Consider the following 25,963-nt stretch of genomic DNA (forward strand, 5'->3'; position numbering starts at 1 on the left):
TGCATCATATGTTGAATAGCTTGGGAAGAGATGAATAATGACTAATTATACAAACAATTCCTTCCTATATTTTCTTAGGGGCTTCATTAATATATCACACATACTCACAGAAAATACAGATAAATGCTAAATAAGGAAATAATTTAAGACTTCATTTGTGAACATATGTAGGAATTATGATAAAAGTTATGAGAAATAACTAACAATTCTTATGATGATTACTAGTACTATCAAAGTCTCACGTCACTCTGTCATATAATGTTGGAACTGACTAGAGAAATTTCCTTTCTGAATGGACTGTTTCAAAACTTACTTAAAAAATATAGGTTGAGATAAAGCAATAATTTCATGTAGTTGAGAGATAAATATTTAAACATATCAGAAAAATATCAATGTACCACTTACCTATCAGGCCCTTCTCAAGAGTAAAGGTTTTGTTTGTAAACATACATTCAAAAGCCACAAGGTGGAAAACTTTGTTCACTGTGTTGTGGGTCCCAACTATCCGAACATACCTGAAGGAAAAACAGGAAATGGAAATGTATTTATAATGACGTTATCACCACCAATTTAAGAATGTCTGAGTAAGACACACTTGGTAAATATATCACAGTGAACAACTATGCACAAGGGAAAGAGAGTAAAGGAGAATATGAATGTGATTTCAGACCTCATACTTGCTCTCAAAAGGTTTGGCTCTGAGGATACTAAAAAGAATTATAGCAAATTAAAGAAATGCCACTTCCTGAGAATTATGTAGAACTTGAATTTGATGTGCCTAGAAAACCAAAAGTTACTGTCTAATTCAACCTTGGAATGTCAAATAAAATTACATATCTAGATGATATTTGCAGATGAAAATTATAAATAATTCCCGAACTCTACTTGTGGCAAGAATTGTGTCTCCGATTCTCCAACAAACAGATATAAACATACAGAGACAACCCCCCTTCCCAATAAATCTAGTTATGTCTTCAAACAGTGAAATATTCCATTAATGTGAGACAAACAATAAATCAATGTTGTTTTCTTATTTAAAAGAAAAGCAAAATTGAAACTAAAAGCCTTAAACTAACTCATTTTCTTGTCTTTTCCTCCTGTCCTTAAATTTTTATTGGCAAAATATTAACTCCTTATACTCACATCAGACACCAACTTCATTCCTGCTGAATCCCTTTCCTGACTACAAGAAGAAGTGATCATCAAAGCTAGTCTAGGCTTTGTCATATCCACTCTTCTCTTTGGACTTCCTTCTCTGCTGCACAGAACTGGCATCTGCAGCTCTTCAACACAGTGGCCTTTTCACCCTTTGCATTACCCTAGAGGCTTCACCTTCGACAAATAAGCATTAACCTTGGATTAGTCTGTTCCCTTTACCTTCCAAAGGGATAAGATAGTTCATAGGTTAATGAACAGACAAATTCACTCTTATGAGTGCTACACAATCTTACATCGAGTACAGCACAGAAGTCTCAATGGAAATTTTTTAAAAAGGAGGAGAATAACTTGATTAATTGATAATTCTCTCCCTCATCATCTAATATCCACAATGATGGAAGGTGCATATTAAACGAACACATTTCAATGAAGAGATGAAGAAATGGATAAAATTTTTGTAAAATCCTCTGCTATATGAAACAACCTTCCATTTAACTGCTAAAATCTTACTTCCAAGTTAATACTGTTAACTAATTCAGCATTTTTTCTCATTTTTCATTATTTCAAGTTAACTATAAAATAAAAATGCTGATAAAAAAAAGCTCTAACTAAATAGACTTACTCTGGATTTTATACTATTTCCCTCCCTCTTCCCTTTAACCCCACTTCCTATTACTAGCCTGAATCTTGGGGCATTCCCTGTGCACCTCATTTAGCCATCTGCTCCTCAATATAAGTTGATCACTCATCTTCATAACCAATATAAATGCTATTTCTTAGACATACTGCTTTGAGGGCTAATGCACACAGCAGGGAGAGACACCACTCTTTCCACAGAGTCAAAGGCAGCTAAACTGTTGAATCTGGCTGGCTAAGTAGACCCTTTCAGCAAAGGTGGTCAGCCCTAATCGGTACTGTTGCCTTCAAGAAGGATACAAAGCAGTTGTGCTGAATTAATGGGGCTGGGTGGGGAGGTTCATTTTACTGAGTTTTGAAAGGTCTAAGCAGTATAGGATTTCAACCATTATTAGTGGTGACAATTCTGTTGGTAGCTTTCTGGAAAGGAAGGGGTGTTAAACTTGGCACCTTGGCTAGAATCTAATTTTGTAAATTTCCCTCAACCCATAGCAACTCGACCAGACCATCATCAAATTTTCAACTGCATGTGGCAGTAACAGAGTGCGGATGTGCGGCTCTCAGCAACTCATACATAGTTGGGGGAGGGGTTTGGTAGAATTAGATCAGAATACTTTCCTATCAATGCTGGATGTACCAAATAGAGACTTTTTACATAGAATTATTTTGGGGTTGGTGCCCCACATGGAAATTTTCTGTTTTTTGGGTCTCTACCACAGGAGAAGGACGTTTTGGTGTAAGGTCTATATGAAAGGATAAAGTTACAGGACCTAGAAGTCGCCTCTCAATTTCTTATTAAAATACTCCCGTGCTGACAATCTAAAACCTTGGCTCCTCTCCCCAGTCTTTACTCTGCCTTTTTTCACTTAATACTGAACCAAACTGTCCATGTTGAAAAGAATTATTGAGAAGGAAAAAACTGACCTAACTCGGGAAAGAGAAATATCAGTTAAAAAGGAAAATGTTTGCCAAAATGACTTACTTTACAACCCTAATGCTGATCATGATAAACACAATAACAGAATTTGTAAAGTACTCTGAGACATAATTAGATTTTTTAAAGTGCTATATAAATGAATATGTTATCTCCAATGCATAATCCTGAGGTCAAATTAGCAATTTACTACTGTAGATCACCACTTCTTGATTAGTTTGTTAAATATAACACCCTTAAAAAGTTTAATTACTCTTCTTCTATAATAATCTCTATGTTCCCATAAGCTTGCTGTATAGTTTACAAAAAAATATCATGAAGGGCTTGACTAAGTCTCTTTTTTTCTTTTTTCTTAGGCTGTTGGGCTACATTTCTCTAATAAAATTCAAACAGCAATGCTTTCTGATGGAGCCAATCCAATGATAATTCTCTGGTTTGGAATACCCCAAATATATGGCAGCTTAGAGACACAAGAAAAGTTATTAAAAGTTTTGAGGCATTTCTTTTTTTCTTTTGCCATGAAAAAAAAACCTCAACCCATTCTGTGTCTGGATTTGATCTGAACAATGAAAGAAGATAACACATATTTCCTTCAAGATAAGTATTTCTGAATAAAGGCTAAAGCTTAAGATTTTATTTTCTTTTTCCATTTTATTTTCAACATTAGCTCTCAAAAGTAATGGCTAGCCTCAGATTTAAACTGATAATAAGAGTATTGCCAGCAGTTGGCTTTATCAAGACTGTAGAGGGACACTGCTGGAAAAATATAACAGACATTCTTTGTTCTCTCAAAGGCCCTCTACACCAGCTCAGCCAGTTGGAAGATAATTAAAACTTAAACAATGCTGAGGAAGGCAGATATGCAACAGATTGGCCATTTCTGATGAGGACGGATGCTGCAGGAAGGAAGCCCTTGTGCAACAGTCTGTTTTTAAATCTGCCTTTGCTTTTCCTTTTGACAACTCAAGACCAACTTCTCCAGTGAAGTTTGTATTTCAAATGTAGTCTGAGAAGGTACTGTTTTATTATGGAAGTTCTTAGGAACCTTCCTTTTATGAGAGGTTAGAACTCTTGGCAATATACAGGAAGGGAGTTGGTTTTACTGAGATTGAAAGATGTCTTTAATTTAAGGAAACAGAAAACATTACCATTAATTTATTATTTTCTTTTGCTTGTTGTATGAGAATGAAGGGCATAACAGTCAGGCAGTCAGCATTTAATAAGTGCTTAAAAGGTGTCAAGTACTATGCTAAATGCTAGAGAAAGAAATGTAATTAGAAAGATAGTCCCTACCCTCATTCTGAACAGTATTACCATCTCATCCAGATACATGGGTAAGTTTGCTATTGCTAGATAAAAGCTCTTAACCCATTTTCCCAAATCTTCCTGCCTTTAGAAAGCTTTCACCCTCAAGTCATGATAAGACATACATTTAATGTAGAGAATCGTAGAGCAGTGGTGGAACGGTGTTGAAGAAAGGTGATAATACACATTCAGAACTAAATGTATCAATAGCCTCCAGTTTCTAGCCTTGATAGTCAACAAACATATATCTGGTTAAAGTTCTTTTAGTTTTTAGTCTTTGTCCTAAAGTCAAGTTACTATCTAATAGTTGTGCTGGACAGATTCTCATACAAAACAAAATTAAACTCAGTGAGATATATTTTAAGTGATTTTGAATAAGAACAATTAAATTCAAATGCCAAAGTGTTGTAATACAAGCTATAGGAAGGAATTCTGGAAACACCAGAAATAGTTTAATATTGGACTCCAGGATAAGATTTTATCCAGTGATCTCATCCAGAAAACAAGCCAGAGAAAGCCAGAAAAGAAACTAGGTCTTTGCTATGGTAAAAATGAATCACTTAAGAGGAACATCAGATACAGAATAAGTAATTCTATGATTTTGTGTACAAATGAGGTCTAATTCTAAAAGTAAATCAATTTTTGGTCACTGACAAAGATCTCACACTTATAGTAACTAGGAATACCAAATTGCCAACCAAATTACACTCATGGGCACATAATCCAAAGACTCTTAGGAATACTTGTATCACTAGACCTTGCTTCAAACACAGTTCCTGAAGCCATTGTCTCTCAGAGCAAGAGCTATAGAAAAAAAAGTGTAGTATACCACTATCACAAATTGTCAAGTGAGGAAATTAATGTCATGAAAGTCAGCTGGTTTCCAAACTAAAATCTCCTCAGTAAGGGAAGTAGGCAAGCTCTAGCTATTGAACACTGACTCATTTAAAATAAGATGATTAGGCCACATGGCTGGGGAAAGTTTGTACTGGTATCTTCCTTGTATGAACAAATACTAGCCTCCCCTATGATGATGTAATAAAAGAGGAGTTGAGGTCTTTAAGCCCACCTCCTCTTATCAAATATCTAATAAGGGAACTGTCAGGGGAGGCTCTAAGGTTGAACTGTCAGGCCATTCAGAAAGAGAGCATAACAACTTTTATAAGTAAGAGGCAGAAACTTAGTCTCTTTTTTGAGGAAAGAGACTACAAAAAGATCCATTCTTTGTTAATAGGAATTATAAGTCCCATTATTAAATAATGTTATTCTTAGAGAAATGGTCTCATATTCTTTTTTGGTTAAAATCTGATTGCTATACAGTCAACTATGATCATCACCAGGGAAGAGAAAGCAATTCAGTATAGATGAAGTAACAAAGGAGGGAGAGGGAGAGGAAGACAGGGAGAGAGAGAGAGAGAGACAGAGAGAGACAGAGAGAGAGACAGAGACAGAGACAGAGAGAGAGAGAGAGAGAGAGAGAGAGAGAGAGAGAGAGAGAGAGAGAGAGAGAGAGAGAGTAGTATATGTACCATTTGAATCAAAACATCATTGACTCTTGCCCACAGCCTCTTATCAGATCCAGAATGGACATGGTCAAGGACCCTGATAGTAGCAGTGTCCTTCAGAACACCAGTCCTGATTCTAGGCAGAGGGAGGATGTCGATATTAACCAGGAAAGCAGCACTTATGGAGATGTGACTTGGCAACTATCTTTTTAGTGCTGCAGTCCCAACTTCCTCAGAAGTCACAGATACTGAAGACCAAGAAAAGAAAATTCTTGACATAAAAGTCCTTGGCATGATCAGATGGTTCGACATCAGAAGTGGATATAATTTGATCAATGGATATGATATTAAAAAGGACGCATTACCATTTGCTTTGCTGCTGCATCCTTGCATCCTTGTAGTAGAATGTGTGCTACTTGAGAGTACAGATTATTTTACTTTTCTATTTGTATCCCGTCCACTCTGTCTTTGCATCTTCTCTCTAATATGCCCTCCTCTCTCCTCTGACATAGCTATCATTCGAGTGAAGGTTCTTATCACTCCACACCAAGATTATTACAATAACCTGCTTGTGGATTGCCCTGCCTCTCAAGTCTTTCCTCACTCCAATTCATCTTCTATTCAGTCACTAAACTGATTTTTCCTAAAGGCCAGGCTTGATGTATCAGACCCCATGTCTCCCTTAATCAATAAAACTCCAGTGGCTCCTTATTTCCTCCAGGATTAAGTACAAAATAATTTGTTTGGCATTCAAAGCCCTTCAAAACCCCTTTCCTCCCTTTCCAGTCTTCTTAACCTTATACCCCAATTTAGCAACAATGGCCTCCTCACTGGTCCATAAACAAAACATTACAGCTCTCAGCTCTGGCTATTCTCTCTGGCTATCCTCCATGCCTGGAATGCTCTTTTTCTTCCATTCAGACTATTGAGCTCCCTGGCTTTGTTTAGGTCTCGGTAAAAATCTACCTTCTACAAAGAAGGCTTCCCCAACTCTTCTTAATCCCAGTGCCATCCTTCTGTCAATTATTTTCTATTTATCCTCTCTATGGCTTGTTTTGTACATATTTGTTTGTGTGTCTTCTCCCCATTAGATTGTAAGCTTCTTGAGGACAGGGATTGTATTTAAAGTTTTTTTGTACCCTGAGTGCTTAGCATAGTGCCTGGCTAATGGTAGGTACTTAATAAATTGATTGTCTTCAATAAGCATTTAATAAATACATTTTCATTCATTCATTTTTTCTAGAGTATCTAAAAACTACATACAATTATGTAAATGGAAAGAGATAAGACAAGGTAGTCATTTAAAAATTTTGTTTGTTACATGGGTTGGTATGGCCAAAAAATTCTTTACCTCTTGGCCAATCCTCTAGTTGAACTTCTCTATAAATAATCTGGCTGCGTTGGTCCTTAGAGAGAAGACTTAGTCTGTCACCATGAATTAATGTCTTTCTAATATGGTAAAATGTGACAGAGTTTATGATTTGGTATCATAGTCTTTGAGAACCCTGAATGCCTCCATACCACAATGAAACTTTGGGCTTTTATAGAGCTTTTCCTTCAACAGGGAGTCTCATTAAGACAGACAAGATTTCTTGATAAATGCAACCACACATATAACTATTCAACAATCATGTGATTATTAATCTCATAAAATAGAGCATGAAACAAGGAGATTTAAGATGATTAATGGTGTTCACTCCTCTAAGAATGAGCTGCAGAGTCCAAGTGGAAGAGGGATTCCTTATATTGTGAGGTTCTTCAGATGCATTTTTTTTTTTGGTAGATTAAGCCATGCTGATTAAGCATCAGGAAATTACAGGGCTTCCTAAATGAGTTCCATCATGACTCAAAAGAGATGGATTTAACACAGTCCAGACAGGAATAAGAAAATAGGTGAAAAATGACTATTATTCAGATTACAAGACATACTATTAGATAGTTAATCCATTGACTGACTGTGTGTGTGTGTGTGTGTGTGTGACACATACACACACACATGCCTTGACAGGTAATGCAGGGAAATTACAATAAACTTTTAGAGATTACAAACTGTTTCCTAGAACAAAGCATTTTTCAAAAACACAAATGTTCTCCTGTTAATGCTTTCTTTTTATGAATTCTCAATTACTTTGTATATGGCATTATGTTTTGTATTTGATTGTCAGGGGATATGCTGTTTCATCTCATAAGAACCAAAGTTCCTTGAGGACAGAACTGTTTCACTTTTGTCTATACCCAGTCTTTTGCATAGTATCTGATTCATAGCAGGCACTCAATATATATATTTTTAAATAATCTGAAAAACATGACTTCCAAAGAATTAAAATTGAGGTGCTCCAAAGGACCACTCAGGGATGCATGATGGACACAAGAAGTTTATATGCAATACAGATGGGTAGCTTAAGGGCTCCAACTGTTATCCAAAAAATGCAAAAAGAGTACCTATAGGAAAGCTTTTAGTACATAGGATGGATGCTTTGTTGAGGATTTATGTAAGAACAGAATACGGATGAACTCTTAGGATGAAAAAGTCTGAATATGATGTGATCCTACTATTATCACAGAGTAGGAATACAGTAAAAATGATCTGGCTCTAAATAAGACCGAAGAGATATGGAAGCTGATTTGATTAGCTTAGTGTTGCACTGGCAAACATTGGGAATCTTCAGTTACACAATTTTCAATTATATAGTCAGAAATATCCCATAAGAAAAGTTTTATGAACTCTTCCTGGAATCATGCATTTAGTGTAAGTGATTCTGAGCTGGAGGCAGGTAATAACTGCTTACAGGTATAGGATGTAAGAGAAGTTCTCTAGTAAGCCAGATATAAAAGACCTAGAGAGGAACTGGTATGGAAATTGCTCTTACCATTTGGTTAATTTTCCCATTATTGGGTATTTTTTTAGGAAGGATATTATAATTTGCAGTGTCTTACAGAAAAGGAAATAGAAAACTGAGGATTTAGAGGAAAAATATAATATTTTTCTTAGGAGAAAAGAAAGGTTCAAAAAAGAGGATAATAATTTCTGCTATTTTTTTATTCTAATAATTACAAATTTCTACACAGGAATAAGATTAATGAATTTTATATGTAATAAAACATTTGAAACTAACACAAAATATATCTGAGGCATAAAACTAAATTGCTAAAATTTCAATATTTCCATATTTTTACTAACTTTCCTCCAGCCCAAGTTTTTGAGAATTAAAAAAATATATATCTTTAAAATGACTGGATTATTTCTCCTCCTAACCTGACTAATACAACAGATTATGAATTTCTGTGAAAACAGACAAAAACCAAAAAAATTTTGTAGTAGAAAAAAAAGGAGAAAATTAAATGAGTTTCCCTAGGAATCTTAAGGAACTTTTGAAAAATGGTCTGTAACCATCAGTCAGACTAATATCGCAGTATTCATGGAAAGTTTAAGAAAGGAAAATGAATAGAAAAATCTTTTTTTTTTTAACCTTTACCTTCCATCTTGGAATCAATGGTTCCAAGGCAGAAGAGTGGGAAGGGCTACGCAATGGGGGTTAAGTGACTTGCCCAGAATCACACAACTGGGAAGTGTCTGAGACCAGATTTGAACCTAGAACCTCCAGTATCTAGGTCTGGTTCTCAATCCACTGAGTCCCAGCTGCCCCCTGTATAGAAAATCTTGATGGAAATGCTTAATTCTTATTTTGTGATCTGATGAGTTGGCATCATGTTTTTGTTTGCTTTTTGTAGGGTGGTGGAAGAAGTCTGGCTTTTCCTGTAGAAAAATCTTAAAAATCTTTCTGCTATGTTAATATTCAGCATCAGGGATTTACCTTGCTTCTCAGCAACTTATCAGGACTGACCTAGATGAACTGAAGATAGGACTGAGGATTGCAGGCAAAAAGAAAAATAAAGGGATTATGGTATAGTAGAAAGAGCACTAGATTTGGAATTGGAATATGGGAGATAAAATCCCTTTTCTGACACTACCAGTGTGAATCTGAACAAAGCCCTTAATTTTCCTTGACCTCAATTTCCCCATTTGTAAAGTAAGGAGGTTACACTCCATGATTTCTAAACCTATTAGGATAATAGGCATTGAGAAAAAGATCATGAATAATAAGAAAAAGATGAGCTTTAATTTTGACTTCTGAATAACTAGAAATTAATTCACCAAGCATTTATTAGGTATCTATTACACATGAGGCTCTGTGGTAGGTACTGAGGATACAAAGAGAAAAAACAAAAGAGAATGGAAGAGATCCATGAGTTTCTTGTTAACAAAATATTGGCTCATTTTCACAATGAAAATAGTGATGCTTCATAGTGCATAAAACTCTAAATCCCTATATTCCTAGGCACTGAAACTTGGGAGGAAAGTTCAAGTTCTGAGCATATCTCCTCAGAGAACTAAATATATGAATATTTTGGGAAAACATACCCAAAGCCAGAAACTCACACTTATAAATGTCATCTGCTGCTTCAACGCTCACCGAATTTTCCTTTATAAAATCTATACTGTCACCATGGTAAATTCTGTGACCTAAAGAATTCATGGATTTGCCACATATATTTCAAGCATGGGTATATTGATCTAGATACAAGGTTGTTAACCAGAAGTCAAAGAGTGTGAATAAATGAGAATTCAGAACAGAAAACCTGAGAAGGATTCTCCCTTGCCAGCAAAAGAGATGGAAACAATAGCAAAGGATAGAGAAAAGACATGAGTTTCATGCTCTGTGTGCCAAAATTGGCATGAAGGATGTGATGTGCAATGTACTATCTCAGGAGCTGCTAAAGCTAGAAATGTATGATTGATATTGTCTAGAAGCCTGTACTCCAGTTTTCAAATGACATGAAGGATTATTAATCTTCAACTCTATTGGTGTGAGAGATTTTGTTGCTGAAATCTGTCATTCTGTTAGAACCAAAAGAAAGAAGAAAAGAAAAAAACAAGATGTTATTGTGAATGGCAACTTACAAAGCTATAGAACTGAGGCTCAAATGGGCAGTAAGAAGGAATGGGAATAATTTTGATTACATTAAATTAAAAAGTTTTTGTACAACCAAAACCAATGCAATAAAAATTAGAAGGGAAACAACAAATTGGGAAACAATCTTTATAACAAAAACCTCTGACCAAAGTCTAATCACTCAAATTTATAAGGAGCTATATCAGTTGTACAAAAAATCAAGCCATTCCCCAATTAATAAATGGGCAAAGGACATGAATAGGCAATTTTCAGATAACTAATAATAATAAGCACATAAGAAAATGTTCTAAATCTCTTATAATCAGAGAAATGCAAATCAAAACAACTCTGAGGTACCACCTTACACCTAGCAGATTGGCTAACATGACAGCAAAGGAAAGTAATGAATGTTGGAGGGGATGTGGCAAAATTGGGACATTAATGCATTGTTGGTAGAGTTGTGAATTGATCCAACCATTCTGGAAGACATTATGGAACTATGCCCAAAGGGTGCTAAAAGAACTGTCTGCTCTTTGATCCAGCCATAGCACTGCTGGGTTTGTACTCTAAAGAGATAATAAGGAAAAAGACTTATACAAGAATATTCATAGCTGCATTGTTTGTGGTGGCAAAAAATTGGAAAATGAGAGGATGCCCTTCAATTGGGGAATGGCTGAACAAATTGTGGTATACGCTGGTGATGGAATACTATTGTGCCAAAAGGAATAATGAACTGGAGGAATTCCATGTGAACTGGAAAGACCTCCAGGAATTGATGTAGAGTGAAAGGAGCAGAACCAAGTGAACAATGTACACAGACTCTGATACACTGTGGTACAATCGAATATAATGGACTTCTCCATTAGTGGCAATGCAGTGATCCAGGACTATTTGGAGGGACATAGGAGAAAGAACGCTATCCATATCCAGAGGAAGAACTATGGGAAAAGAAACACAAAAGAAAAACAACTGCTTGATCACATGGGTCGATAGGATATGATTGGGGAAGTAGACTCTAAAAGATCACTCTAGTGCAAATATTAATAATATAGAAACAGATCTTGATCAACGACACATGTTAAACCCAGTGGAATTGTGCTTCAGATACAGGAGGGATTTGGGGGGAGGGGAAGGAAAGAACATGAGTCTTGTAATCATGGAAAAATATTCTAAATCATCTAATTAAATAAAATTTTCAAAAAAAAAAAAGGAGGAATGGGAAGTAGGGGGCTTGAATGAAACATGAGTTTTTGGGATACCTTGGCCTTTAAAATACAGGATTATGATCTGAAATGGAAGTTCCACATATCCTGTTGTTTACAGTGGTCCCAAAGATCAGCACACCTATATTCTACAATTTATCCCTTCTTCTGATGGATTAATGAGTAGTCTAGAAGGCAGAGAATTCTTATTTCTTAAAGAGCCTTTAGAGTTAAGTCATTTATAACCTGGACTTTATCAGTCAGACATTAGTGCTCAGAGTGATCAGAGTGAAATGTCAATCCCTAGGCTTGTTATATAAACTATATGAAAGGAAAATGCCTATGTGGGATAGATACAAACTAAAATGTGTATTCTGCAAGATAGGGCATTCTTTTTTAAATAAACAAGGAAGGACCTTTACATTACAAATACTCACAGCTAATATAATGCTGTGCTATGTTATTTAAATGACTGCTGAATATATGCATATATTAATTTACCTATTAATTCAACCAAATTAATATATTTATTAATTAACTAATTACTCACTTAACTATTTCTTCATAAGAATTGTGCTACTGTGGTTGTTCTGTGTGGATGGATGCTTGCCTAGCTTCTTTTTTTTACTGGCATGACTGGCAGTCTGACACTCAGTATATCTTCAGGGGATTTCAGATAGCTGGGCTCAATCTCACATACATATAATCTCTGGCACTGAACTATACTACAGAGGACAAGAACCATTCTCAACTCATTTCCCAAAACCATCTTTCAGGTATGAAGGCTGCTCTGACACAAATAGGTCTATGAAATTCCTTAGCAAATATAGAGGAGGGAGTGTGCAGTGAAAAGGGCACCAACTCTGGAATCAGAATCTGGATTCAAATTTTCCTGCTACTACCTGTGTGACCTTGGGCAAATCATTTAACTTCATTGGGCTTCATGTTCCTAATCCCTAAAATGATATTGGAATGGATGGTTTCTGTGCTCTTTTTAAGCTTAAAATATTTAATTCTAAATATAAATTCCCTAAATTAAAAAAAAAATGTAGCTCTCTTCTCACCTTTTCTCCTCTCTTACTTAGCTTTCTACAGTCTTCCTATGCAAATGTTGGCCCCCTCTGGTCCATTTATCTTCCAGACTCACTTCTTGTTTAATAAAAAATACAAGTCTGGACAATCCAGTAACACAATCACACTGCTGAAATGATTCAAATCACATGAATGATTTTTGTTGGCTACAGTGTCAAAATAATAAATCAGTAATTAATTCCCACTGAGCAAAAAGAAGAAAATTCAGAGCTTGCTCTCACACTCCACTATCCCCTCTGAGTACAGTGAACACTAAAGTAGCAATATGAACAGAGAATGTTTCTTGTATCTTGATAACTGTGGAAAAATACCATTCCCTCCCTTTGTCTCTCTCCCTAGAACAATGATCACACTCCACATCCATATGGAATGATTTAGACACTCTGGAGCAGGTACAAATTTATCTGGTATTTGTCTTGCCCACTTGCACTACCACCCTTCCTTTGCTACTGCCATCTGTACAATTTAGTTAGTTCAGATAACAGATGCTGTCAGGGATCCCACAGATTTAGCTGTGGAACCTCTGGAGGCCTCCTAATACCAGAGTTCTGTCAGAGGTATCAAAACTGAGCCACAGGAAGTACATGTCCAAATGGGAGTAGGTACATACAATAGATCTCCATAAATCCTTGGTGTTAAACTGGCAGCTGCTAAAAAGAGAGGTAGACAACAGAAACACTATACAGGTATGATGAATGTAGCCCTAAGGTCTAAATCAAAAGAGTGACATGAAAGTCACAAATGAAGGACACTCACATAACCATAGTTCACTCTATTTTTTTTTTTACCAATTCTAGGTATAAATAACTTGAATCTTGTTACATATATAAATATGTAACAACAAAGATCAGTATACCCTAGACAGATGCTAGATAAAATCTAAACATTTAAAATGAAGTTTCACATTGACTATGAGCTCTTTGCATGGCCAAGGAATACCTTCCTGCCTGGGAGTGCACAGTTGTCCCCAGTGGTTGCTTCCTGATTGTGGTGGGGGTGGGAGTTCTGGAAAAGGGAGTAGCATTTACATTCTGATCATTACTTCTCTTATCTTCCAGAGCCACCCCTGCCACACTCTGCTCTGCAGCTTATAAGCCTGTACAGACAAGGGCATTAAAAGGCCATTCTGTGCTTAACTCTCAGTGGAAAAGGAAACATGTCATTCAGAGCTCTCCATACTTCCCTCCTGGCAGCCCCTGTCAGAAGCACAATCCTTCTGACCCACACAACTGAGTCAAAAATGCTCATGGAAGAAACTGTGCTTACAGTATCAGTGAATTCCTCAATTGTTATAAAAATGCCACATCTCAGAAAGAAAGAAAAAGCCCAAGAAATTTAAATTCTGTAAGGGTCAATAATTTAGTTTGTGTATTTTTCAGGCTCCTTACATACTTCTTTCTATCCTTTCCTCCAACTTGCCACTAAGGCCATTTTACAGCTCCAAAGCTGCGAACAGAAGAAAGGAAAAGAGGGGTAAGGTAGGGAGGATGAGAATTAGCTGATTGTAGGAAGAGATTTGATTGGGAGGAGCTTCAGACTATTTACTCAAGGGGATTTGGGGATTATCTTTTCATTTTAATTATTCAGGCTCTGCTGATTTCCTAATAGGATGAACCTTAAACAGAACAAAAAGAAAAAACGAAACTGAAACACAACCAAAAATCCTCCCCACAAAACCATCCAATTACTCCTCACTCAAAAAGATGGGCAATTAGAAATGTTGTCAATTCTTTTAGGGCATACACCAAATTAAATAATATAATCTTTATAATTTCAATATGGGGGATTTTACAAATCTTACTTTCAGTTTTTAGTAGCAAACTTATGTAGAGAATGTGATATAGTCCTTTGTTAATTCTATTTTATTCATTTTTTCTTCTCCCGGTAGTGTCCACTTATTTTGAAAGAAGAATCTTTCATAATAAAACCACCTAATCAACTCCCATAATCCAAAGAAAGTGTAAGACACAAAAACATGAATTTAGAGAGTGAACAATGCAGTCTATACTACTGCTTCAGGTCATAGGCTAGTTGTTAGTACGGAAGTAGGCTTAGGCTCTCTGGATTCCAAAGATGTGTGAAACATGAGTAAGATCTTAGGAAGGAAGGGCCAACCTCCTCAGTTATCTCCAATGTGAAGCAAATTGAACAAAGAAGAGTTAAGCAAATTTTTTAGGATAATGGATAGAGTGTCAGTCTCATTTTCCTGAGTTAAAATCTGGCCTCAGATCTTTACTAGATGTGTGACCCTATGGCAAGTCACTTTGCCCAATTTGCCTCATCTGTAAAATGAGCTGGAGGACATGGCAAACCACTTCAGTATTTTTGCCAAGAAAACCCCAAATGGGGTTACAAAGGATTGGATACAACTGAACAACAGTAAATACTTGTTTGTCTTCTCTGACTCTTTACAGGGGTGTTTAATATAAAGAATAAAAAAGAATCTGATCTTATGAAGAAATTGAATTTGGATTGGGTTGAGACAAAAATGATGGGAGAACAATGAAGGAACATTTACACATGCTTGAGGGTAGTAGTCAATGTAATATCAATTCCTATAAGAATGAATAAAGTTGAGATGAATTTGGTTCTCCCACTGACCTCATCTTCTTGAAGTACGCTGTTGAACATACTATGTATATATCATGATATACCCAAGTTTTTTTGTGTGTAGCTAGCTACAGGAGCAGATACTACAAGAGCTTAGTCTGAGATCTGGCATTTGCTCTTTTTAGTATGCATGGAATGTGGGATAAAGAAGTGTTCTGACTAGTGGTTAGGATGGGTAACTGAACTACTTTGCAGCTGCTCTAGAACCTTACAGTGGCTTTAATATGTAGCAAAATTCCTCTCTAGAAGTAAAGTGTTTCCCTTAATTTACAGACAAAGTGAGTAAAGAAGAACCAAAAAAAAAACACTATTTGTGGATACAAGTAAAAATCCAAAGAACAAAACTGTCCTGATTGTTAGTTCAAGAAGAGTATAAACTGCTAATTTTTTAGGGGTGGATCATCAATTAGGTTCTCAGGCAATGTCAATCGTGTGTAGAAAGAGTTCATGAACCTCTGAAAAATAGAAATACAATGTACTTGACTTTTATTGGCACTATTGTGCTTGTTATGAATATTTTAGACAAATAAGTCTTGGAAAAGAGTGGAAAGTGAGGAAATAAAGCAGTTTAGGTAATCAGATATAAGAGGGAGAAGGAAATAAAATGGTTTATATAAGCAAGAATAATGGAAAGAAATTAAGAAAATGGTGATTTTGGGTTGTATATCAGGCAACATTTTCTCAGCATGAGTTCTACTTCAGTATGAAAGCATCTTCTGGAGAATAATAATACTAATTTCAAAAGTTATCCTCTTAATAAAATGCTCATGTTGCTATAACATATTATATAGCAATTAAAACTGCCAGCTATGTTACCCATCTCTCAGGTTGGTAGCAGTATGCTTAGCCAAAGAGAAACAGGGGTTTGACTTTTATAATGACCCTGCAGGTCCAAAGGAGTTAGTTCTTATACTTTTTAATTAGGAAATATTAGTCTTATCATTCTAATTATATAACATTAAACATAGTATTAGAGAAAATATTAGGTTCCCTCCCCAAAACATTAAGGACAAATATTAAAGTCCCCACAGGGAATAGTTTAAATTTTAATCCCCAAAGGATTTCCTTTTTCTTCAATTCTGGTTCAGTGCTGAAGACATCATGATAGATATGCAGTTTGTTATTTTTGTTATTTCATGGACATAGATAGATAGGAAATTCATTCATGTGATGTCCATGATTTTATGTAAGTAGTTTTAGATTAAAAAAATTAGTGCTTCATTCCTAAGGAGAAAAGACTAAATTATCTGCTCTAAATATTTATGATAGACTCAGTCAGTATTAAGTGCCTACTCTGTTCCAGCACTGTGCTATAGGCATACAAAGCATGGGGCATACAAGGAAAGCCAAAATACAGGCCCTACTTTCAAGGACTTAATGGTCTATTGGGAGAAACAACATGCAAAATCACTATGTACAAACAAGATACAGAGGATAAATTTAAGATGGTCAATAGAGTGAAGGCATGAGTATTAAGGAGGATCTTTATCTGAAGACTGAAGTAAACCAGAGAAGATAGAAGGTGAAGATGAGAAAGGGATAGTGTTCCAGGCATGGGAGGAAGGGGGGTGAGGGGGGTCAGCCAGTGAAAATGCTTAAAGATGGAAAGTCTTGTGTAAGGAACAGCAAGAAGACCACTGTCACTGGATTTCAGAGTATGTAAGAAGGGATGAGGGGATACAAAGTATAAGAATATAAAGGTAGGAAGGGGGCCAGGTTATGAAGGATTTTGAAAGATAAACATAAGAGGCAGAGACAGATAAGCAGAGACAAAGAGAGAGACAGAGAGGAACAGAGGAGGGAGGAGGGGAAGGATGGACTGGAGTAAAAGAAACTTGAGCAGGGACCAACTAACAGGTTATTTCACTAGTTCAGGCATGAGGTGATGAGGGCCTGCACTAGATAATGACAGTGTCAGAAGAGAGAAGGCACAGTGAAAGATGTTATAATGGTAAAAATGATAGGACTTGGTAACTAATTGGGTGGGCAGGAGAGGTTGGTAAGCGTGAGGAACTGAGTACGATAACTGGGTTGAAAGTCTGAGTGCCTGGGAAGATAGTGGTAACCTTGACAGTAATAGGAAATTTTGTTAGATGGGAGAATTTGAGTAAGAAAGATGCTGTTTTGGACAAGCTAAGTTAGGAGATCTTTAAGACATCCAGTTTGGGTTTTTCAATAGTAGTTGGAGAGGATGTGGGTCTGGAAGTCAGGAGAGAGAATGGGACTAGACATATATATCTAAAAATCATCTGCACAGAGATAATATTGAATCTGTGGGAGCTAATGAGATAACCAAGTGAAACAGTACAGATGGAGGAGAAGGTCTAGAATTGAGTCTTGAGGAACATCTACATTAACATTTATAACCTGGATGAAGATTCAGCAAAGGAAACTGAGTAGTTATCAGACAGGTAAGAGGAGAAACTGGAGAAAACAATGTTATAAAAATTTAGAGAGAAAAGAATATTGAAGAGAAGAGGATGACTGACAATTTCAGAGGCCACAGAGAGCTCAAGGAGGATGAAGATTGAGAAAAGACCATTTAATTCATCAATTAAGAGATCACTAATAACTCTCAAGATAGCAGTTTCAGTTGAACACTGAATAAGAAAGGAGTGAGAAGGGGGCAGCTGGGTAGTTCAGTGGATTGAGAGCCAGGTCTAGAGATGGGAGGTCCTAGATTCAAATCTGGCCTCAGACATTTCCCAGATGTGGAATCCTGGCAAGTCACTTAATCCCCATTGCCTAGCCCTTCCCACTCTTCTGCCTTGGAACCAATACACAGTATTGATTACAAGATGGAAGGTAAGGGTTTAAAAAAGGGAAAAAAAAGAAAGGAGAAGATATGGAACAAAAGGTAATTCAAGGTCAGTGACATCTGACTGTTGGGAGAATAAAAATATTATTGTATGGCATGTCTAAAGGAAATTGTGAGCATCTTAGCCTTCCATACTGGTTTTGTTTCAGCAGGATTTTTTATGTGTTGGCTTATACATATTTTTAACAGCCCATCAATACTGCCTTATCTAGATCCAAAGGCTTAAATCATCATGGTAATACTGAAGCTAATGACAAAGAATAAAAGTGGCCAGAATGGAACAGTGTGAGTGGTAAGATAGATTCAGAGAGCTTGAAAGTGGGATAGACTGCTGAATTTGGGGATTTGGAAGACTGAATTTAAATCCTGCCTCAGGCACTTGCTAGCAATGTGACTCTCCGAAAGTCACTTAACTTCTCTCAATCTCAATTTCCTATAAAAGGAGAAAAATTTTTTTTAAATGGGAATAGTAATAGCATCTATCTTACATAGTTGTTGTAAAGATCAAATGAGATAATACATGTAAAGTGCTTTACAATCCTAAAAATGATATGAAAGTGCTAATTAGTTACTACTTATACTAGTACTACTACCATTATTGCTTTTCTGTAGGCCCTAGAGCAAGGGAACCAGGATAATATATAAGGTCTAAAGGCTTAAGTTGCTGAAAAAAGACCTATATATACAAGAATAGAAATTAATACTTGCTGCTACACAAGGTGATGAGATTTATATGAAGCTACAGAGGATAAATGAAGGCCACATTACCAAGCAAATAACACCCTTTTAGATCCATAATACTGTATGTAATTTGAATATTAGAAGTATTCGATAGAGAAAAGATTTCTTAAAGACAAATGGAAAGATGGTTCAAAATTGTATTATATAAGTAGAGATTGTTTTGAAATAAGCTTTAGAAGGAATAGAAAAGATGGTATTTTGATTTTCCATATTTTTCTGGATATATCCTAATATGAAGTACAATGTTTAACATTTTTACTAAAGTAGATACTTTGATTGTGGCTACCATCTGTTACTCAGTTCTCTGGTACCTCTAAGAATTCATTAATGGTAAAAAAAATTATAATACAAGAATTTCAGAAATAAAAGATTCAGTCCATTTTTATACATAGATTTAATCAAATTTCATAAGATGGAAATAAGCTTACCAACAGAAAGTTGGTCACTAGGGTAAAGAATACTTTCAGAATGGCAATCCATCAAATGAATGTTTTAAAAATAACAAAACAATAAAAATATCCAATTTCTAGGTTAAGAAAAAGAATTGCATTTTTAAATAAGTAAGTTAGGCTTAATGGAGAGGGATGAAGGTTTATGGTAAAATTGTCCTTTTAGAACTGTGTGCAGCAATCAAATATAATGGACTTCTCTACAGGCAGCAATGCAATGACACAGGGCAATTCTGAGGGACCATGAGAGGGACCTATGAGAAAGAACACAGAAGAAAAACATTTCCTTGATCACATGGTTCGATGGGGATATAGACTCTAAATGATCATTCTAATGCAAATATTAATAATATGGAAATAGGTCTTGATCAATGATGCATGTGAAACCCAGTGGAACTGCTCATTGGCTATTAGGTGGGGGAGGGAAGAGGGAGGAGAAGGAGTATGAATCTTGTAACCATGGAAAAATACCCTAAATTAATTAAATAAATAAAATTTAAAAAAAAAGGAAAGAAAAAACTGTGTGGAGGTAACAGTAGTTTCTCCTATTTTCATTCACCTAAAACCTCTTCCTATTTACTGATAGCTTCTGACAGCAATACAGTCACCAAGGAACCACTTCACTACAGGTGCCAGTTTACTGACATGAGAAGATGGCTCTGAAGAGTAGTTCTCTCTCCAAAGTATGTCAAATGAATAATATGGTATACTTCATTCTTGGGCCAGAAATAAAATAATACACTTAGTGGGGACCTTTATGTCTTTTGAAGAAGAGAAAAGCAATATTGAAGTTTAGGAGATGAGATCTGAAAAATGGGGATGTATTACCTGTACTAGCTACTTCATGGGATTATTCTAAACAAGATGCTTTGTATACTTTAAAGTGCTCTGTAATGAGTAGCAGCATTGTTGTATAAAGAGCACTGGTTACTTGGGTCTGAATATTGTTTCTAACACTTACTAACTTTGAGACCTCAGGTAAGATACAATGATCCTTGCCCATAAAATAAGAATAATAGAGTAGGCAATTTATAGAATCATTTGAGGAATCAAGTGAGATTCTGTAGATAACAGGCTTTGGAAACGTAAAGCATTATCAGATTAGTATTAAAATGAAACACATTTTGAAAATTGCTAAGAATAGAAAATGCTTGATCAATTCCAAGGGAAAGAAATAATGATGAATGATGATTATTTTTGTAGGGTGGGTGGAGGTTTTTTAAGGAGAAAGGTAAAGGAGAGACAATATACTTTTTTTTGGACAACATATTTAAAATGGACTCAACTAGGAGTTTTTATTTCCTGCTACAAATAAGTATTCAACTACTTCTTTCATAAAGATCTAAAGGACTGGAAATTTGTTAGCCATAGGTATAAGATCAAGGTAAGAGTAAGAACCCTTTCTGTCTCATTTCCAATTCAACAGCCTTGTTTTTTTCATCACTCACAATTGTTCTATGTTCTACTTCCATGATTAAAAATTCTGAAATTCCTTTACCTATTCATAACTGCCCATTATTCTTTCTCTATCTGTGCTTCAATTCTCTTAAACCTATTATTCATTCTCTCAGTTACCACCAACTCTTTACCCCGCAGTACTGTACCAGGATATCTTTCTTGCTCTGGCCTCATTTTCTTGCCTTCCTCAGTCTTGATCCTAACCAAAACCTAACCAATCAAAGTCTCAAGTTCTTTGACTGTCTTGACCCTGCTCATGTCTCACCAAACTCCATTTCTGGTTAATTCCTCCATCACCCTTTTCTGCTTTTGTTCACTTAAGGCTGAGTGGTGCCATGGGAAGTCATGCAATATGCTGAAAATAAAAGAGTCAGTTTTTAACAAATCTCAACTGGGCTCTCAGTGCAGCAATGCAATTCTTTACTTCCTAACTAACTTTTTATTATATTCCTTAAAGGTGTAATTTCAAGCCTTTTCTTCCGAAGTATCCTATACCATTCTGACTGTTCACAACCTTGTAGCTGAGGGACACATCTCATACTTTTAAAAGAAAACAAAAGTCATAGAACCATGTTTTGTATTTTTGTTTTGAGAAGGATGTGTCAAAAGCCTTTGTATAGTTTAAAGCCTTAGTTCAAAATTTCACCAAGACTTTTAGGACACCTAATATATAAGTTGTTCATCTTATCTTTTCTAATTGAATATAAGCTTTTTAAGAGTAGGGGCTTTCATTTTCTTTGTATTCCTGTCTAGTGTGAATCTTAAAAATTCTCAGACACTACCTTAGGACATTTTTGGTTAAGGCTGCTATCCCTTTATTTTTCAGTGAAGGTACTTGATCAGGAATGTATTGGGAACTTTAAAATTACTCCACCCATACTTAGGCATACTTTAGGGGAAGATAAAGTTGTAAAACTCCTTACTGAACAATGAAAAGTACTCAACCCATACTTAAAGTGAAGCTAAAACCCTTAAGCTGGGTCTATTTTTAGATCTAATACAAAAAGGTGCTAAGTACCTATGAAGGTCAAATTAATCACTAAAAGGTCAGGCAACTTGCAAACTTGCAAGGGACAAGCTTAACAAAAGAGGTGTGAAGTTTTAGTCTACTCAGGTATGAATTACTCAAAAGTTTTAGTTTACTCAGGTGTGAATTAAGAATGGTCAGTCCTTTGGAAAACGTCTACTGTGATTGGTAGATGTAAAAACTTAGGGGAGGTGAAATAGGAGAAAATCCTCTTTAAAAGAAGGTCAGAAGGCCTCTGAAAAAGGAAATTCAGCTATGGAGCTGAATTGGAGACTGGTCTCTGTCTCAGTGGCTGAAAGGGAAGTGCAGCTTTGATAGCTGAATTGGAGTTCGGACTAGCTGGAGCAGCTGGGTCTCTCTGAACACTAGAATCTTGCTTGGGACAAATCTTGTGGTGAGTGGATTAAAGACTGACTGGTCTCTCTTAAAGCTCAGGCCTTTCCCATTATTTCCTCTTACTCTCTCTCTCCCTTTCCTTAATTCCCTATTTGTATTAATTAAAATCTCCATAAAAACCCAGCTGACTTGGGTATTTCATATTTGGAAATATTCCCCATGGTGACCACTTTATTTTTAATATAAAATCAAGACACAAAAAATGATCTTTACAGTTTTGGCAATTCAAAGTCTTGAAACCATATTTTTGCGGTCACAGTTTAAGGCAACCACTCTTTTAACTGTTACACTAGCATATTGCCTGGAAAATACGAAATGCTTAGGAAATTCTTGTTGAATGAATGGAAGGTTCTAGGGCCACTATATTATATCTGGAGCCTTTCTTAAACTGGAACATAAACTGGTACATTAGACTCTTGATGTCATAGAATCCAGGTACTTTAAATGGCTACATTTTTAAAAAAGAGGCTTCAAGACAAATAATTTCATGAAAGCTAAGTTGTTTCATCTTTAAATCCATTAACTATATAACCTTAAACCTATGAAAAAACTCAGACCAATGTGAACAAAATAACAGCTGCAAAAGCTCTGGAAAACAGTTAATGCACACAAACAATTTTAGACTTAATGAAGCACAGTGGCCAGAAACCTGCTGATCTTGCTTCCCCCTCCAAAATTTGCTGTTCTTAGCTTTGGCCACAGCAGTGGCCAATAATTTACATCAGAAGAAAATATCAGAAAGATTAGCAAAATTAAGTAAAACGTCTTGTGTTTTTTTTCATGAACTCAGAAAAGAATAAAGGAGAGACCTGTATCTATCTATACATTTATAGCTATGTCTAAGCTTATTACCTGATGGAATAGTAGGATTCTTTAGAACCAAAGCTGAAGATTAAGTGTTCTGGGAAGTTTTCAACAATTTTACTCAACTAACAAACATATGCCCTCTATAGAACAGCTCATTTCCATTTCCTTGACAATTTAAACTCCTCAAGGGAATCCTCTCTCTTTTTGACTATAAATGGTGCTTCTATTCCATCCTCCTTTCTTTAGCTGAGAAGAGCAATCAGTGGCTCCTCTTCTCTTGATGTGGAAGACAGAAAGATAAAAAGGAACAGGTTTTTGCAGCTGCTCTACCAGTTAAAAGAACTAGTTTGATAAAAAAAATTGAGAGAGATAAAGAGGAAGTAAAGCAAAAGGGCATGGCTCTTCCCTCTGACCCCTCAATTTCCTTCACTTCCTCACTAGATTCATCAATTGTTATTTAGCAACTTAAGAGTTAAGAATATGTATGACTATCAGTTGGTGTGAAGAGGGTAGGACAATGGTAAATATGGCTGTTGGCAATAATTACTCCAGTCTTTAAACACTGAGAATAAATCAGGTGAAAGTGATACATGATGATGTGATATCATCAGTAATGGCAGCAGGTACAAAACACAACTCGCCAGAATTTAGCCAGGTTTCCTAATATTTCATCTTATATTCCACAGAGAGGTAGATATATTGAAAGCCATAAATGTACCTCATTTGAATAAGTTGAAAATGCTTTAGTCTTTAAAAAAACTCAGTTTAATATTTGGAAATGAAAACACAAATGAATTGTAGCTTTGAACTTGAATGCCTTATGAATTAAATTAGTTATTAATCAGTCTTGGGAAAACACTGGCTTCTATTTCATGACCATTACTGTAGGAATATTCCAAGGAATCAATAGAACTTCCCTACCCTACATGACTTTCTAGTACTTTCAGTCTTGAGCTCACTCCAGAACTTATTGCTAATTACTACAGGTCTAAAAGCAGCCATATACAAGTGACAAAAAGCATAAATTATTGACATGGTTATTCATCTGCCATGGATATCATCTCAGACTCAACCTTCTGAGTGTCACATTGCCTGTTATTTTTAAATCAAATTGTATTTTATAGGAAATAATAAAGATGATACAGTAGCACAATAAATCCCCACTAATAGGTCTGTGTCTCACTGCAACAAAATTGTTTCATATCCTAACTAAGCATATAGCCTTAATATGCTACGTGATGAGAATATACACTCAAAGATAACCACAGATGTCCTGTAGACTTTGAGGAGGTGTTGGTATCTGAGGGCATAAATTCTCTTGGCCAGTCATCATCCTAGAATTGGTATTCTCTCAAATTTGAAAGGACCTGCACTAATCTAAAAGAACCTTGTTCATGGTATTTATTTCTCACAACTGAAGCATTTTTTCTTTTATGCCATGATCCATTTTGTCTTTAGAACAGAACCGTATTTATCATCCAGGACTCATCACATTGCTCTTGCTGACTGACTGACTGGTCAGCAAAAAACAAGTTGATGAGTCTGGGATGTGAATACTTGGCAGCTCCTCCTTGCTTTAATGGATGGGAGCAGGATTAGTTTACTGAAAGTCTACCCATCAGTCTGGGACAATTTACCATTCGGTTTATTGTACACAGACTAGATCTTTTCTTTTGCCTAAGCTTAACTTTAGATCCTCTCCAAGGAAGGAAAAATTAAAACTTTGAAAGTATTATTAGGAACTTGGAAATAATGTAAAATTGAAGATAGCATCAGATTACACAATTTTAAAATCAAATTTTAAAAAGTTATTTTCTTTCTTCCTCTCATATCTCTCCTCCCCCAATTAAAAAAACCCTAACTCTTTGTAGCAAATAAGAGTCATGGAAACTAATTTTCTTATTGTCTGTATCCAAAAAATTAAGCAGGCTACATATCTAAATTGGAAAAAATAAAAGATGCTAAAAATTCCTCTCATCATTAGATAACAATGTGGTGATCACTGGTCAAGATTACTGGTGATGCTTACATAATTTCTTTTCCTGCATATAAGAAAGAGAGCAGACTATTTGAATATGTCAGTTTCAGTTCTATCTGGAAGCAGGGGAATGGATGAGATGAATGCTCTCTCAAAGTTCCTTCCATCTCCATGATTAACAAATTTCAGACAGAATGCTCTAAGCTGTGTGTTTTTCTAAAGCAATACACACACACACATACATACACTTTACTGTCTGCCTTCTATACATGATAAATCTTAACTCCCTTTTCTTTTTGTAATCTGTATGTAGGCACATTGAAAATAACTAAGACTAGATAACAGAATAACAATAACAGCCAGCCTTTGAAGGGTCTAGAATTATCCCTATTTTACAGATGAGGAAATTGAAGCAGATAGGGGTTAAGTGACTTGCTTAGGGTCACACAGCTAACAAGTGTTTCACAAGTGGCTGCCTTGTGACTAAAATTGTGAAATCAATTTAAACTTATGCCTTTTGTGGCCTGAATTGCTATTTCTATTTTCTAAATTAATGTTTCAAACATTTTAAGGAGAATCAGAACTATTGATGATAACCTAAAGATGACAGATCTAGAGCAACATAGGACATTTCAGAGGTCATCTTGCTCAATTCTCTCACTTCATTGACAATTACAAAGTAGTAAATTTTACTTAACATGCCCTTTGCCAATAAAACCCAGGTAAATAATTCAAGGTATATAATTCATTACTTTGAGGCCATCAATCATAGTCACCAGTGACTGAATTTTATTTTATTTTAATTTTTAAATATTTTTACATGATTTGTTTTCTTTTTCTCCCTTCTTCTCTCCCTGCTCCCAGAGCCAACAAGCAATTCCACTGGGTTGTA

The 25,963-nt window shown here is 35.7% G+C and overlaps 1 protein-coding gene across 8 annotated transcripts in view; it reads right to left on the reverse strand.

Moving 5' to 3' along the window:
* BTBD9 (BTB domain containing 9) overlaps positions 1–25,963 on the reverse strand; it is a 550,633-nt gene that overhangs the window by 199,439 nt on the left and 325,231 nt on the right. For all 8 annotated transcript variants that reach the window (XM_056818165.1, XM_056818162.1, XM_056818164.1 and 5 more), the window contains one exon: positions 406–515. In XM_056818165.1, coding sequence (XP_056674143.1) covers positions 406–515 — 110 coding nt within the window. The remainder of the gene's footprint in view (positions 1–405; positions 516–25,963) is intronic.

The sequence above is a fragment of the Monodelphis domestica genome, chromosome 2 (assembly GCF_027887165.1).
Source record: "Monodelphis domestica isolate mMonDom1 chromosome 2, mMonDom1.pri, whole genome shotgun sequence".
In the NCBI taxonomy this organism is placed as follows: domain Eukaryota; kingdom Metazoa; phylum Chordata; class Mammalia; order Didelphimorphia; family Didelphidae; genus Monodelphis; species Monodelphis domestica.